This window comes from Ambystoma mexicanum, chromosome 14, assembly GCF_040938575.1.
Source record: "Ambystoma mexicanum isolate Mex_15411 chromosome 14, UKY_AmexF1_1, whole genome shotgun sequence".
Lineage (NCBI taxonomy): Eukaryota > Metazoa > Chordata > Amphibia > Caudata > Ambystomatidae > Ambystoma > Ambystoma mexicanum.
This window is the reverse complement of record NC_090940.1, coordinates 519,592,352-519,610,011: the sequence shown is the minus strand read 5'-3', so window position 1 is coordinate 519,610,011 and position 17,660 is coordinate 519,592,352. Positions and strand designations below refer to the sequence as shown.

Below are 17,660 nucleotides of genomic sequence, written 5' to 3'. Positions count from 1 at the left end.
TTTGTGTGTAACGGTTTCTTTGGACTATTGTATTGAATGGGTTCAGTGCACTTACCTACAGCTCACATACTTATCATAAGATGAGCCTGGCTCGCTGCCATTCTACCAATCCTTTGGGTAGTACAGACTCTTGTAGTAAGAGTTGGTGCTTGTACACGGTTTATAGTGATAATGTAGAGAGACAAAATGTAGAAAGTCAAAATGTCGAAAAATAAATGTAGAAAAAAAAATGTCGAATTTTATTTTGACGTTTTTTATTCGAAATGGGGGGGTTCCCCCCAACCTCCCCACCCCCCCCTTTTTTTTTTTTTTTTTTTTTTTTATTCCCGGACCACAAAATAAATATATAAGTTTGACTGACCACCCTTGTACACCAAAGGATAGTTTAAGAGTCTCACCTGCTGGTATACCTACCTAATACCTATGTATGCTACAAGTACTTTGTACCCATCTACAGCCCTCTCCCTCCTAAGAGAAGACTGGCTGCTCTGCCATAGCTGCCTGCTCTGCCACAGCTACCACAACTTTGAGTAGTACAGCCTTATACTAATAGTTGGAGTTTCTGTATTGCCCAAGGTATAGTTTTATAAAGTCCCTTTGGGGGTGGGCTTTAGAAAAACGGTCTTAACAAGCCCTCCTCCCTCCTTAGACTAAGCCTTGCTGCTCATCTGTTGCTACCATACCTTTTGGGTAGTTCAGGCCGAATCTAAGAAGTGTAGCCCTGTTCACCAAAGGTGGCTTTCCGAAGTTCTGTCACTACACCATAGGACTGGTAGTCTATGACTGTAAGCTCTACAGTATGTTCTACAGGTGTTCAGATCTATTGGTGGGCATGAGAAAAAAATAAAGGGTTACTAAGGCTTATTCCATTTGAATGCACAGGTTTGGCTGCAGTACCAGTGCCTTTGGGATATGCAGGCTGAAAATATCTATAATCGTCTTGGAGAAGATTTAACCAAATGGCAAGCGCTGCTCGTTCAGATTAGGAAGGCCAGAGGAACATTTGATAATGCAGAAACCCGGAAAGAATTTGGCCCAGTTATCATTGATTATGGAAAGGTACGATTTATTTTATTTCTGTTTATATTCAATGCCACATTATACATTTCAATTATTGCATGCTTCTTAAGAAATCGCTAGGTTGAAGCCATTTGTCTAGAACAAAAACTCTTAATGTATTGTCTCTTAAAAAGTAGTGTGCTGATTAATATCCTATGGAAGGCTTTGATTGAGATTTTATTTAGTGTCGTTCTTTTTCAAGAAACTGTCTTTGTTTGGAAATGACCAATGACATTTTGATGCACAGTAACTAACCCGCATGAAGCAAGATAATGTAAATGATCATGTACAGAAACCCCACACAGTCTTTGAATGCTAATGGGACATATTTGAAGTTCCAGAAAGAGCTAGATATCTCCAGGTTTGGCAGCAAGCACTTGCTCACATATGGCATTGTCGCCTTGGAGTCTTCCTCTTAACTGAGTGCTGTCGGATCCAATACAAAGTTGCCCGTTGTCTGTCTGAGGTGCCTCATTTTTCTTTCTTTGCAGGTGCAATCAAAAGTAAATCTGAAATATGATTCCTGGCATAAGGAGGTTCTCAGCAAGTTTGGGCAAATGCTTGGCCAGAACATGACCGAGTTTCATTCACAAATTTCCAAGGTAAGATATTTTTACTATTTTTCTTTTGCTAGTCTACAACCATGCATATTTCAATTTGTTTTTTTCTTTTATAGTCCCGACAAGAATTGGAGCAACACTCGGTGGATACTGCAAGTACATCTGATGCAGTGACATTTATCACATATGTACAATCCCTCAAACGGAAAATCAAACAATTTGAAAAGCAAGTTGAGGTATGCTCTAAAAAAAAAAGTAGCCTTATTAGATGGTATGTCTTGGCGACCATTTCAACCAAATGTCTCCTTTCCTAATAGATTTTTCTGCTGAAAGTTATCTTTAAGGCCTTTTGCATAATATATATGATCGGAATCTGCTCACTTTTATAAAAGAAAATGAGAATTGGTTATACCTGCAGATTTTTTAACAGTAGAACATTCTTCTCAAATCATTTTTCACATGCGAGTGCAGTTACCTTTTTGAAATCTGACTTTGAAAGGTCATTAGTGTCGGCAGGAATGAGGAAAGTTGGTAGACTCCACAGCATTTAGGTGTTGTTCAGTTGTAGTTGTTTATTTACTGGTTCTCTGTGGTCATCTTGGATTATTCATCATGTTGACACCAAGCAATAATTTGGTAATGCACAATTTCACAGAAGTTTCACAATTGTCCACCTAACATTGAAACACTTCAACAGCAAGATGAACATCTGTATACTCGCTCACAAGGTCCTGCACCATAATTTGTGAAAAGGTAGCCATTTTTCTAGTTCGTGAAATCTGTGCATTTTGAGTAATGTTAAATAATTTTGTATGAAACACACTTGCCTATTTCTCAAAGTTTTAAAATTCTATTTCAGCTTTATCGTAATGGCCAACGACTGCTTGAAAAGCAAAGATTCCAGTTCCCCTCTTCCTGGCTGTACATTGACAACATTGAAGGTGAATGGGGTGCCTTCAACGACATTATGAGGAGAAAGGATTCGGCTATTCAACAGCAAGTGGCCAATCTTCAAATGAAGATTGTTCAGGAGGACCGTGCTGTGGAAAGTCGATCAATTGATCTGCTGACTGACTGGGAGAAGACAAAACCTGTTGCTGTAAGTTATCTACAACATTGGCTTTCACTATGTAACGGAAAATTACAAGTCCAGGACAAATAACTCAAGTTACAACCCATGTCCCATTATTTGCTCTATTAATTGTATATCATTGCCTCTAATCTAATTCATTTGGTAGAATGTGTACAGTGCCTATATGTCACATGCAGCTACATGCTTTATATTTGCTTTGGGGGCATACAAATAAAGACCCAACAGTAATGTCAGTTATAAACCGAGACCTAAGATTCATTCAGTGGTTTCACATGTTTTCACCACAGCTATTTTGAACGTAGGAATTTTCACTGTGATTTCACCAAAGCCGTTCCAAATCCCCATGTAACCAACCAAACCCCACCAACCTCAATCCTCTACTGCAAATACACAACACATATGTCTTTTAAATGCAAAACAGTCCGTGTGGAAAACACCACAGTGAAAATGTCCATGGTTAAAATACCTGCAGTAAAAACACCGTAGCAAATTCAGTTAATTGTTCATGGATGTCATTAGCTGTGAACGAAAACTTTGGTAAAGATTTAAGCTCAGCCATATTTGGAGACCGCCTACATCTGTTTTGATCCAGATGTATTTAAGTCACTTAGCATTTGTAGAAATTGTATTGACAGCATGTCTCCGATAACCTGCCTAGAATTATCTCTGGAGGAATAGGAGTTAAAAGCAGACAGCCACCTTACCCACTTCCTGCTAGATGGAACACAACCTGTCAATCTTCATGGACTTCCTATGAGAGCCAACAAAGGTGTATTAAGAAGGAGATCCTCACCCACCTGGAAAGACAGAAGGGGGAATCTAAAAAAGGCCATGCTATCTTCAAAAGTGCTTAAAACAAGCATAGGGCCAATTTTTAGTATGAGCCTCCAAAAGGCATTTTTGTGAATAACCTATTCATATAAAAATAAAAAAACGATTTTCGGTCTTTGCCGGGAAGTATATATAATATACGCTGCGAGGCACCAATAGGGCAGCTGGTGTTTTAACTTGCCTTAAACCTGTCTACAAACTTGAATTTCTACGAAAGCAAACTTGTAAAAATCATTTGATTAAATACAAGTAAAAAAAAAAAAATATAACATTTTGTTACGACTTTGCAAGCATAATAAATTATAGGGAAAGGAGTTTGATTAAGTTGCCTCCAAACTATGCATCACCATGACTAAAAAGTCAGCAAATAATTCTGTTCACAAAATGGTAAAACAAGTAATGATTGCCACCAACCTGTTACGAAAAGTAACATAATTGTAAAAGAGGACTCAAAGGTGGTTTGGCAAGATTGTATGTGGTAACCCTCTGGGAGACTACACCAGCCTTGTCCTCTTGGCAAAAGGTAACCCAACCTTTGGTATAGGCCTGTACTACACAGGTTGGTAGAGTGACTGAGCAGCCAGGCTTATCGCAAGAGGGGTCAGTGTAAGCTGTAGGGATGCAACATAGAGGTTCACAGTGACAAGCGTTCAAATAACACTTATACTCAAGGTTTCTTGATTAAATAATTATTTTATTAATTTAACAGTCCGTTCTAAGCCTTCTTTAAAATGTGCGATGTGCAACAATAAAATACACTTAAAAACACTTATCCAGTTCAAGTAAGTAGATACCCTTTTTGGATGACACACACACTTCCTACACCCTCGGGTGACTTCAATTGCTAGGACACTGTCGACATTGATATATCACGTTAACACTTAAATGTAATACTGGAGTAATGGAAAAAGGAATATGTTAGGGAAAGAAACAAAGGTTAACGTTAAAAAGTTTCTCAAACAGGTAAGCACTTTTCAATCCTGCAGTGAAATATAGGTTAACCCTTTCCCAGCTATACAAGTAAAGTATGTATGACTTTCTGGAGGGACAGATCAACACCAAGTCCGAGGGTAAGAAGAGTCTTCAGGGAGCCAGGATAGCCAATGTCAATTGAGCAAAGTGTAGGGGAGCTGAGGCATTTCTTGAAGATGGCACAAAAGTCTTGCACAATGTTAAAGAGTTTTGTTTCATCATTGTTGGAGCACAAGCAAGGTGACTTGTGAAGGGCAAAGATGCAAGCAACTCTGCAAGGGGCAGCAAATGCAAGTCTCTAGTGAGAGCAACTACCCTTCGATGTTGCACTATAGGTTGGAGACATGACCTAACCCTAGGCACGATTTTGAAATAATCTTTATCACCATATATTAAAGATGAAATGGTCTGGCAAACAAAAATATATCAACATGTATTCAATAAAAAGCATTCTAAAAATCAGACCACTTGGTCACATTTGCAAATCAAAACACAAAACATGTTTTTCACCACAGAACATAATCTGGTTATTCAATAATGGTATCCTTTTAACTATGTTGGTCTATACAACTGTACACAAAACAATGGTGATGTTAGTAACCTATAGGTGACTTTTCAGAACAATTCATTTTCATATCTTGAAAAAATCCCCCAATCTGTTGCGTCAACAGTTAGTCTGTTTCCAGCCTTATTATTGAACACATGTTGGCCTTTATCGGTTGTTCAACAAATGTTTGGTCACCCGTGTAAGGCTTTCTTCAGGACACAAGACCCCTAATTCGGGGTGTGAGATGTTGTTTCTAGAGTCTTATTTCATGCTGTACCAACGTATCTGCGAGTTTCTAATGGTATTGCGAAACATCGTCATATCGAAGAAACACAACAGGAATCTCTTGCTAATAAAGCTGATGTGTTCGGCGTCTGTCACGAAAAACGTGTCTGTTCTGGTTTCTTTTAGCCCCAGTCTATTACATGGTCAGTTCGTGGTGTGTGTGCGCCTGCATCACACAAAGTTGCACAAAAGGCTTTTCCTTTTCTGAGACGACTAGCAGAGATCTGGTAGTGTCTGTGCAGATCCGATGGGTCTTGTGTCCTGAAGAAAGCCTTACACGGGTGACCAAACGTTTGTTGAGCAACTGATAAAGGCCAACGTGTGTTCAATAATAAGGCTGGAAACGGACGAACTCTGTCGACACAACAGATTGGGGGATTTTTTCAAGATATGAAAATGAATTGTTCTGAAAAGTCACCTGTAGGTTACTAACATCACTGTAGTTTTGTGTACAGTTGTATAGACCAACATAGCTACCAGAATACCATTATTGAATAACGAGATTATGTTCTGTGGTGAAAAACATGTTTTGTGTTTTGATTTGCAAATGTGACCAAGTGGTCTGATTTTTAGAATGCTTTTTATTGAATACATTTTAATATATTTTTGTTAGCCCGACCATTTCGTCTTTAATATATGGTGATAAAGATGATTTCAAAATCGAGCCTTGAGTTAGGTCAGGTCTCCAACCTACAGTGCAACATCAAACGGTAGCTTGTTGTAGAATCTCCCGTTCACATCTTTACCCGTTGTAGTCCTCTCCCAACAAGCCCCCATCACAAAAAAGAGGACACATTGTATTGTGCTCATTGACTATTTACTCCAGTGAGAGCAAGCAAGCTACACACAAGAGGTAAGTACCCCTAGTTACACAGTACCTTGAGTCTGAAGAAAAGGTTCCTGCTGGCTTCTATTCCTGTTGTAGTTCTGCAGATCCTGTTGTTCTTGGGCCTTAGTCGTGGGGACAAGAGGGTGGACGTCTGGGGACTCCTGCACTACGGTTTGAAGTTCAGTGGCACTTTGTGGTTTCAGCTACCAGCAAATGGCACCACCGCTGTTCTTGGTCACCTTGTGGGCTTCCCTTGCTTCTGGGGTTCAGCACTATGTTGAGGTGGCTCAGGCTTGGGGTATCCTGATTTGAGGAAGTCTGGATGATCTTCCTAGAGCTCGGGTCCGGCATAAAAGCGATGCACTCGATTCTGGTGTTCCTGTCCCCTGGCACTCGGTACCAGCAGCAGCGAAGAAGTACAGCCAGCAGGGAGAGGGGTTCCAGTAAAGTTCGTCTTGGGGTCAGTTGATCACACCAACCCAAGGGGAGAAGTAATCTTTTCCGGGCTTCTCTAGTTGATTAGCAATTCGGAGCTTCAGCACTGCAGCAGGGCTTCACCGGGCAAACCAACGGTCCAAGAGGGTGCAGCAAGCTTCTCTTCCAGTTTCTTCTTCGCTTTCTTTGTACAGTGGTCGACTTTCTTCCTTGCAAAAGACCTTGCCTTTTATGCAATTCCCTTTCGCAGCCTAGCTGTCGCTCACACAGCAGGGTGGCTTTCCTCCAAGGACAGTCAGCCAATCACCTTTGGGTGCATTCCTGTAACCAAGGAGACTAAGTAGAGGGAGTTTCGGGACCCTCCCTTGCTTCCTGCCCTGCCCTGCCCTCCCCGACTTGCTGGAGCCAGAGGCGGGCTTCACCAGTGAATCCCACCAAAGACAAAACTAACTAAGGAGCCACACTTGATTTGGCACGCAGAGTAAATCTCAAGAAGGACCTTACAAACAAGAAATGGGCATCCGTGGGTGCAATACTGCAGCTGAGGATTCAGCCTGCGGTAAAAATGCACAATGGTTAGAAAAATAAACCACTGCCACCAACCATTAATTGTAGTAAGAGTAACATAAACATGTAACATGAGAAAGACAAATGGGGATACTAAGTATCCCCCCAGCGCTCCATGTGGGATGGTGTGTGCTGGGTCTACAAAGAGAAAAAAGTTAAGTAAAGAGAATTTCACTTCACTACTCCTGAAAACAATAGTTTATCCCAAAGAAGGTATTTAAACCTTAACAGAAATCCAAAGGACTCATCTGTGACACTGCACTGGGGGTGCTGGGTGTCACAGTAGAAAAAGATGATGCTTATGGAGTTTGTCAGACTACAAAACCAAAAGAAACAGTGTTCAGATTTAAAGAAAAATACATGAGAGAGTGAGAAAGGTCTCACTCCAGGATAAACATTAAAATACCTAAAGTCCAGCAAAAGAGCTGGGGGTCTCTAAGGTAGAAGGGAATTAACACAGAAATGAGAATTCTCCCAAACAAAGGGTCCTCGCATCACTCCATGGAAGTTGTTTTGTGCTGCCTAGGAAAAATACACGTCCTAAAAGAAAGGATGGAATATCCTGCACTGGCAGGCACATTGGCTACACACGGCATCCAAAAAGAAATGGGAGCACCAGGCGGCACTTCACTTAATGTGAGGGGTGCTACCTTAAGACAAAGGTAGATGTCAGTGTGCAGGGACGTCCTCTCAGCACCGGTACCTGGAAAAAAGGTGACCCAATATCCCAGAAAAAGTAATACAGCAAGGTCGTCTGGTAGAGAAACCTCACTCATTTTCAGCGTCCAAGAAAAATCCAAAGGAAGAAGGGGGGACGATTGGCAAGAAGGAAAATAGTTTAGGGGCCCCATAAAATGGGACAGCAGAACCCAAAATAATCTTCACAAACACCAATTTTATAGCGGTTAGTGAATTGCTCTATTCTCTCCTGGATAAGCTAATAATTGTTTTTGAGGCAAAGCACAGACCCATTTGTGGTGTTTGGGTCAGCTCGCTATATCCATAGGACCTGGCTGCTAAGGAAGAAGTCACTGAGTTCAAGCCCTAATTGAGTATTATGGTCACACTAAATGACCTTGAAGCTGTGAGTAGGGTTTCCCTTTTGTATTATTTATTGCATCTTAAGGCACCAATTATAGAATTAACCCTTACAAATTCAGCAACTGTTCCTAAAAGGCTGCAAGCACGGCTCTCCTTTGTTCTTACTTATGAACTGTTTATATCTTTTGTATTAATTGTTTTTTTCAATTTTATGGTTGTAATATATTTTAATTTGAAGGGGCAAATTCGAATAAAAGTTTGACTGACTGTTTTTGCTCTTCTTTGCTCCGAGGCTGCATCAGTAACTTGCATAGACAAAATTAAAAGAATTAGGCTGCACACTTGCCAATATTTACGCACCTAATAGTTCTTCCATTGCGCACAATTCTATATTCATAGGACTGTTAAATTGTAAAGCCCTAGAAATGAGATTTTAATACATAACTTGTACGGGCCTCTGGAGTAATTAATTCATTGCGCTTTTCGTTATTCAGGGAAGTCTGCGCCCCGAAGAAGCGCTTCAAGCACTTACCATTTATGAAGGAAAATTCAGTAGATTGAAAGATGATCGTGAAAAATGTGCAAAGGCAAAGGAAGCCCTGGAGCTGACTGATACTGGACTGCTCAGTGGCAGTGAAGAGCGCGTGCAGGTATGTTTTACACAACTCTGCTAGAATGTTCTGTAAGTGGTGGATATTTTAAAAGTTCTTACTACTTAATAGACCTGAATTGAGCAAATGTTGCTTAGGTTTTCTCGTACTGATGCTAACTTTTTATTTGTGTGATGGTTAAGTAGCATAGACACATTTCACAAATGTAATTGCTTTCAGGCAAATAAAGTAGCATGTTATGTTATAAAGGTTTTATACTGCACAAAATCACCTCTGTAGTGATTTCACCGTGCATAGTCTTGTCTGGGTGTTGACGTAATGTTGCCCCGCATGGGCTACCTATACCGTGATCTGTTGGAAGAGGAAATAGGGAGAAAGTTTGAGAGGTATGAAGTGTGTAGAGGGTTAGAACAACATAGTTATGAAGGAAGACGTAGGGGGCTGAGGGCAAGGGTTGAGGTCTTTTAGAACGCGGTTAATCCAACAGGTAGATTGAAGAGGCCCGGAAATTTGGTGTGCAAATTATATTGCGACTGTATTGGTGAGTGTTTCATAAAGTCAGATTCCCAATATGGTCTTGTGGTTGGTTATAGTTGAAGTAGTGTTGTGTGGTTGTATATTGGACTCAATGTGTTCAAGCAGCCCTTTTTAGCATGGCGGATAACTTGTTGAGCTTGCTACAAATGACCCTATTACTCATTTAGGGACTTTTTAGCCTGGATGCCAAGTGTAGCAGTCAAGCGGTTCCTGTGTGAAAGGTACATCTTTGGTAGGATTATCTACAACTGATTATCACAATGGGTGACGGAATATAAGATCATAAGCCCATGCAAGCTCTCGGCACGCCCTTTGACCTTGTCAATCTAAACAAATTTTAGAAAATACTTGATGAAATTGAGATGACAATAACAAGGGATTCGTTGGCATGTATGATACTGCTTTATTTTTTTTTTGTTGATTTTTCAAGGTTAAAGTTAAATCCCAAACAGTTGCCTGCCACCACATCCCAGCCCATCCCACCCCACCTCGACCCTCGCCTGAATGTTGCATGAATACACTTTAACATCAACCAAAAAAGAGAGAGCAATGAAGGAGTAGATTCTTCCGACAACCACGTTTTTGATCAACATATCAAGCAATGCCCAACAGGCGTAGTCTTTGAGGGCAGTACTGAATGTTCAAGTCTTTATATAAACATTTGAGAATGATTGTCCAGTCTTCTGCGAACATGGAGTGGTCCCCCTGTAAAGAATACGTCATACGTTCAAGTGATACAAAGTTCCACACTTTTGCAAAACAGTCTGCTAATTGAGGTGATTCTTTTTGTTTCCAATTCTGAGAGATTACAAGCAATGCTGCTAATTGCTTTCCTGAAGTCCCAATTCTTGTTTACATTGAGTAAATGGTTTCACAGTGCCTCCCTCAAACATGTCTTGCACCTTCACACAACCAGCCTTCTTCCATTCCTTCTTCCATTCCTTCAATGCCTTCGGTTCCAACCCCGGGTTGAATTATGGGTTAAAGAAGAGAGGGGGTAGAGGTGAAGGATACAATGTTAATGCGTGTTTTCGAATTGCCTCATCCCAGATATTTTTTTGTGTGTATAATTTCACTCAAGTGTATGTTCATTGGGCGATCCACGCTTGGCATCCATAGAACCTCATTTAATCAGGAGCCACCCAAGGCCAATTCCATTTGTCCCTAACTTTTCTCAGCCGAATTCGAGGACCATTATTTAATGACTCTAAGTTGCGCCACCAGAAAATATATCAAAACATTTGGAAGTCCCTCACCCCCATTATTTGAGGGTAACATCAAAGTAGTGAGAGCGATTCGGGGGGGAATTGTTTTGCCACATAAAGGTTGAAATGGCCTTATGTATTTTACAAAAAATTGATAATAGAACTTTATTTATTTCAAGCACTGCCCATTAAAGTACCCTAGGGAGAGTTACCGTGTTCACTGAAATTATACGGCCCAACCATGATATAGTGAGCAGATCCCACTTTTTTAGTTGCAATTCTATATCCCTTTTCAGGCGGGAGGGGGGGATAGTTTGCTGCGTATAACCCTGCCAAGGTTTACGTGATATGAATCCCCAAAAAAGTGATATGCTCTTGTGCCCATCCGAGCCGTATCTGTGACTGCAAGAGAGCAACGTCCCTGGGTGATAGACAAGTTCAGAATCTCTGACTTCTGCACGTTAATTTTCAACCCAGCCACTGTGCCAAATTCTGTAAGTTCTTTTACAGCTTCAGGTATCGTTTTAGACTGATCAGTGGCAATAAGCAGCATATCTGCGTAAGCCAACATTTTATATTGGGTTCTGCCAAATGTAACACCTCCAATTGTCAAATTCTGGCTAATAATGGTCCCAGATGAAGCGCGTATAACATTGGAGTAGGGGGCACCCCTGTTTCGTACCGCGTTGCAAAATAATAGGGGCAGATAAATGACCATTTATTAATGGTCTCGCAGAGGGATTTTGATAGTTTGTTCTAACCCATTTTATGTAATTAGGACCAAAACCCATTTTCTCAAGTGTTAAGAAAAGACCACTCTACGCAATCAAATGCTTTTGCTGCATCTATGAAAATAAGAACTGCAGGGATCTGGTTCTCTACCTTCTCCAGTATATGACCTACTCTACGTACATTGTCCTATGTTTGCCTAGATTTAATAAAGCCTGTCTGGTCATTGTGTATTAATGATGGTAAGATGTATACTATACGGTTGACCAGTACTTTAGTAACATTATTTGCATCCAGATTGATAAGTGCGATGGGGCGATAAGATCTGCAATTTGTTGGATCTTTGTCTGGTTTAGCAAATACTATTTTGGCTTCTTCTATGGGGGACGATATTTGCCCTGTATGCAAAAAGGAATTAAACAGCCTAGTAAGAACGGGAGATAAAATGCCGCTGTATGTTTTATAAAACCTGGTTAGAAATCCCTTCGGGCTAGGTGACTTATTAAGTGGAAGTGCACAAATGACCCGGAGCACCTTGTTGGTTGTAATATATTTTTCTGAAAGTTGACTTTCTGTATGTGAAAGTGTGGGGAGCTCTATTAATTTTAAATAATTAGTTTGTCTGTAGGTGTCCGGTATATCAGATTTCTATAAGTCAGAGTAAAATACTTGGAATTGCGTTACGATATCGGTTGTTTCAGAAGTCATCTCCCCAGATGACAATTTTATTTGTTGGATGATCCGGGAGGCTATTTTTGGACCAGGTTTAGCTGCCAGGAAGCGGTCAATTTTATTGGCTCTTATCATACCTCAGTTTAAGGAATATGAGTTTTCCTTGTGAGGTGGAGATTTAATTTACCAGCTGCAACGCGTAATGCCTTCTGCAATTCCGGGCCTGTATTTGTTACAATTTTTTTGGATAATTTGTGATAACTCTAGCTCTAGTTCTATTTCGGTGGCCATTTGTTTCCGTCTTTTGGCCTCAGCTGCTATTAGAATTTCCCTCATGGTGGCTTTAAATGAATCCCAAACCATACTGATGTCTCCCCGGACATATTCAAAATATTCAGTAGTGTGTGTGGCTATTTCATTTCTAAATGCCAAATCTTGAAGGAGCGCCAGCGGAAATTTCCAGGACCACAGCTGAGATTTCATGATTGGGATATCCAGTACTACCGTGATTGGTGCATGATCTGAAAGGGCGATTGGGTGAGTAGTAATGGAATGTGTGCCCCAGCAACGGGGCCGAGGCCCAGATATAATCAATACAGCAAAAGGATCTGTGGACATGTGAGCAATAAAAGGATTAGCCCTTTTCCTCCCCCTCAGCAAAAGCCATATGTCTACTAACAATAGATTTTCAAATATATGTTATCTACGTGAAGGAGTGAGTAAGGCATACTGTGTTGGCCTGCTTCTGTCTCGAGTAGGGTCCCAGGTTAAGTTAAAGTCCCCCATAATTAACCATTCTCCTTCCATGAATACCTCCAGTAAGCCCAGCACCTGTTTCAAAAAACCATCCTGGCTAGAGTTCGGATAGGAACATATATAGTTGCTACCGTTATGTTGATAGTGGATGTCCTAAGGACGGCAAATACATATCTGCCCTCTTTATGTTTCTGTGTGCGAAGTACCTGGAGACCAGAGCCTTCCTTGACTGGTTTTGTTTGTAGCACATGCTTCAATTATGGTAGGATAGTACTGAAGGCGGAGTTTGTTCCTGTCTATTTTAGATATATGGGTTTCTTGAAGCGCCACCGCCTCAAGAAAGACTCCACCTACCTATGTTTTTGGGGCGTAGTTGGGCTCCTAACATTCCATGACGGGCACTTAAATTATACATTGCATATGAAGTGTAACAAAGAGCTGCGGAAAATTAACACATTGCCGGTGATGCCAAACAAAACTTGATGTTCTTTTAAATTACAGGTAAGGATCTTTCTGATTCTGATGCTTGTTAATCTGCTTAGAATCACATGCTGTGCATATGGTCCGACATCCAGTGGTAACTGCAGAGTATTGCATCTTGTCTTTCGGGGACCGAAAGGGGACGTCTGCATAGGCGTGTCTGTAACACTATCCCTATCGTGAAGTGTGGTTTATCCAAAATCCCTCACGCGCTGAGGTCCCTCAGATATTTTTTTCCTCCCAGTTAACTGGTCGCCCTATAGCAGAGCTCTTACTAGAGACTAGAGACATTGTTTATCTTTACCGACTTGTCGGTTATTCCCCGTTAAGTTACTTCGCCCAACAAGAACAGCTTTGACGAAGACTACGGGGGAATCGTCTACGGATGTGGATTTCAGCGCCTAAGATCCGGCGGACGGATTTTCCATGATGTCGGGCCTTCTGGCTGACCTATACAGCAGGGAGAGTGGGGTCGGGGTGGCCATAATGTTTAGTATGTCTTTCCTCCTTTCCCCTATTTTCCCGGTTGGTCTGGTCATCCTTCCCTTTGGCTATGGAAACACTCCTTTTAGATTCTACCCTAAGTGTAGGGTCAGATATCCTTGGAAGGACGAACACAGGACGTGTAACGCCTGTCTCCCCTTGGAGCACGACAAGAAGCGATGTACGGCGTGCAAACTCCTTCGGCCTCAGACCCTTAAGGAGTGCTGTGTAAAGTGGTGGGCCGCGTATGATATGTCACGCGTGGAATCACCTTGCCCCCACCGCCACGCCAGCTGAAAGTGACGGGGGTACTTCGGATGACCAAACGTCAGTTTTGGATGTTAGACCTTGAGGCGGATGCTTCTAGGACCGCCACGCCGTCCCCGACCCTTTAAGGCTCGACTCTGGTCTTGCTACAGGGACTAAGCCCAGCGACAGGGGCGTACAAGCGCATCGCACTAAGCACACAGCCCCTACGCCAATTTCGGCGCCTTCCTCAAAAGGCGAAAGCCAACAGGGCTGCTGAAAACTTCACTGGTTCCCTCTGATCGTTCCTTCCCCGCAGCAGTGTTTTGCGACTGGGCAATCTAAACAAACTAAGGGCGCTACTCCGAAACCTACATGCGTCGAAGTGCGGGAGCCTGACGGTTTCTAAGGCCTCAGTAGGCCCGAAAACTACTACAGTTAGGCCTCTACCCAGAAAACCGACCGCTAGGCCCTCTAGTGCCGCGGACGGTACTACAACTGCCGATAAATCATCGGAGCCATTGTCTCACAACGATTCGGCTACTATCGAAAGAAGCATCGGAAGAATTATGGTGGCGGTGGGCCTTACCCCGATTCCGCCTAAGGTTATGGGACAGGCCGCGGAAAAAGTTTTGCAGATTGGGTTCCTGATTCTGATTACGCTTAAGAGGATAGTCGAGAGCCTCTTTCCGACACTCTGAGAGACTCCTTTCGGCGCTGCAGTGCAGAGAACGTCGTTTCACTTCATGTAGGCCCGTTTGGGTCCTCTAATGGACTATAGAAACATTTGAAGGGTGTATGGATAGGCTGGAGCAGATTATCAGTTCTTCTGATCATCCTCCCCCGAAAAGGGCTCGGGTAGACCCTAACCTTCAAATTCAGGAGCATCAGTCTCTTGTTTTACAACAGGAAGACGTGGTACAGATGGACACATATAGAGACCTCTATAATGAAGAAGCTTATTTTCTTCAAAACTGAGGACCAACAGGATACTATAGACAACTGGGAGGAAACCCAGCAGGAAGGTCGGGACCCATGGACAAAGCAAGACTCTGATGTTTTGTGCCTAGACTCCTCCGCCCACCCCGGCTTGCCAGGCCTCTCCTGCAGATGACCAAATGGCATTCAATTCCATGTTGAAAAAAGCAGCTGAATACTTTAAAATTGCCAGGTAAGAGGCGGTACCGGAGCCGGATTTTGTGGAGGATATCATTAAGGAAAAATCTCCGGCGAGTCAATCCATCCGCCTCCTTAACTCTGTTAAGAGAAGGGTAGCTCCGTCATTGGTGTCACCTGCTCAAACACAGGCAGTGAACCCGAGGGTCAAAATTATTTCGCCCTTTCCCTTCCGACCCTCTATACATCAAAGGGCACGCCATCCCAGATTCACTGGTAGTGACTACCTCTCGAAAGAGGGCAGGGGTACCCCTTACCACGGGAGAATCACCACCGGACAAGGAATCTAAGCGGCTGTATGCCCTGGGCAAACGTGTCACGTCAGCAGCCGCATACACTATACGTGTTGCTAATAATACTATCCTATTAGCAAGCTATGCTGATGCCCAATGGAATTTGCTCCAGGAAGGCCTCCAAGAGGTTCCCTAGCTTCTCTCCATTGTAACGGAGGGAAGACTAGTTAACCAGAATGTGGTGAAGAACACCTTGGACACTGCAGAAACTGCAGGCAGGTCGCTTGCTCAAGGGACCCTACTGAAAAGACACGCTTGGATGCATACATCAAGATTTAGACCTGAGACTCAGGCCTCCCTCATTAATAAACCCATTGAGGAGACTAACCTCTTCGGGAAAGCAGTGGATGAGGCTTTGGAAACAGCCAAGAAGGAGCTATGAGACTAGACTATAAGGTCTCTGCATCAAATTACACAGAAACCCTCCTCCCAGAGGGGTAAGAACTCTCGGCGGTCCTTTCGAGGGCAAGCCCGTGCTGGTCAAAACAACTACGGCACGGGTAACTTCAATACAAATCAAACATCTGGAAGCCCCACTTACTACCCCTCCAGGGGGTCAGAAACGCGGCAAGGGTAGAGGCAGAGGCCCCAATCCCAGAGTTGTCCCAACATGTTCCAGGGAAACGCAATCTTCTAGCAGACGTACTCGGCAGAGATTTACCTCTGCCCGAAGAATATGAATGGCGTCTGCATGGAGACATTGTGTCCAACGTCTTTGCAGAATGGGATTTCCCAGGGATCGACCTGTTCGCTACTTAAGAGAACGCCCAATGCCAAGACTACGCCTCCAGGTACCCCCAGAACCGATCCAAGGGGAACGGTCTCTGGATAACATGGTCGGGAGATTTGTCTATGTCCCCCTCACCCCCCGGGCCCCCCTTCTCAACAAGATAGTGCACAAGATGCACCGGGAACCAGTTAACATGATACTGGTGGCCCCCATGTGGGCCCACCAACCCTGGTTCGCTTACCTGATGGAAATGTCCCTCTCCCCGCCAGTCAAGCTACCCTGCCCGTACAATATGTTGTCTCAGGACAGGGAGGAGACCCTACACCCATGCCCACAAACTCTGAACTTAGCAGCCTGGCTCCTGAGGTCATAGTTTGGACACCTGCAACTCCCTCAGAGGTGCATGGGCATTCTCGGGGAAGCGAGAAAACCTAATACACGTTATTGCTATGCCAGCAAATGGAAACGTTTTGTCATCTGGTGCAATTCCAAGGGCGTTGATCCCATCGATTTCTCACCCTCACACATTGTGCTGTATCTTACCCACCTGTTGGACACTGGTTTAGTCTTCATTTCCCTAAAGGTTCATCTGGCTGCTCTGTCAGCCTACACCACATCACAACAAAAGGTATTGTGGTGGAACATACCGGTGATTAAAGTCTTTATGGAAGGGTTTAAGAGGATTTATCCTCCCATCTCTCACCCAGCCCCTGGATGGGATCTGAATGTGGTTTTGACCAGGCTCATGGGAGCTCCCTTTGAGCCTATGCATAAAGCAAGTCTGAAAGGTCTCACTTATAAGACAGCCTTCCTAGTGGCTATCACTTCTATCAGAAGGGTTAGCAAACTACAGGCTCTTTCTGTTCTAGACCCCTTTGTTACAGTCCACAAAGACAAGGTAGTTCTGCACACACATCCCAGGTTTGCACCTAAATTCATCTTGAAGTTCCATGTGAACAAATCAATTGAACGACCCAGTTTCTTCCATAACCCTACTAACATGGCCGAAAGAAGCCTTCACACACTAGACGTGCGCAGGGCAGTCATGTTTTACCTGGGAAGAACTAAACCACTAAGGAACACTAAACAATTCTTCGTTTCAGTGGCAGCTGGTAGAGAAGGGGATCATCTCTAAATCGGCTATCTCAAGGTGGATTGCCAAATGCATCACACTGTTACTCTTGCTAAGAGAACTGCCCTTCAAGCCTAGAGCACACACTACTTGAGTCACTGGGGCATTCATTGCAAATGTTCCCCTTGAGTCCATTTGCAAAGCGGCAACCTGGAGTTCTGTACACACCTTTACGAAACACTATTGCCTAGACACTCATTCTAGCTCTGATTCCCAAGTGGGACAAGCAGTACTAAGACATCTTTTCTCTACTGTTCCTTCTCACAACCCACCTCCAACTCCGGTAACTGCTCGCTAGTCAATGCACAGAATGTGATTCTAAGCAGATAAACCAGCATCAGAAGACATGCATTACTTACCGTAATAGCATTTCTGATGATTGTATCTGCTT

At 43.0% G+C, this 17,660-nt stretch overlaps 1 protein-coding gene across 1 annotated transcript in view; it reads left to right on the top strand.

Annotated features, from left to right (window-relative positions):
• DYNC1H1 (dynein cytoplasmic 1 heavy chain 1) overlaps nucleotides 1-17,660 on the top strand; it is a 2,031,190-nt gene that overhangs the window by 162,693 nt on the left and 1,850,837 nt on the right. Inside the window, exons 13-17 of the mRNA XM_069637760.1 lie at nucleotides 883-1,059; nucleotides 1,551-1,661; nucleotides 1,736-1,855; nucleotides 2,479-2,718; nucleotides 8,714-8,869. Coding sequence (XP_069493861.1) covers nucleotides 883-1,059; nucleotides 1,551-1,661; nucleotides 1,736-1,855; nucleotides 2,479-2,718; nucleotides 8,714-8,869 — 804 coding nt within the window. The remainder of the gene's footprint in view (nucleotides 1-882; nucleotides 1,060-1,550; nucleotides 1,662-1,735; nucleotides 1,856-2,478; nucleotides 2,719-8,713; nucleotides 8,870-17,660) is intronic.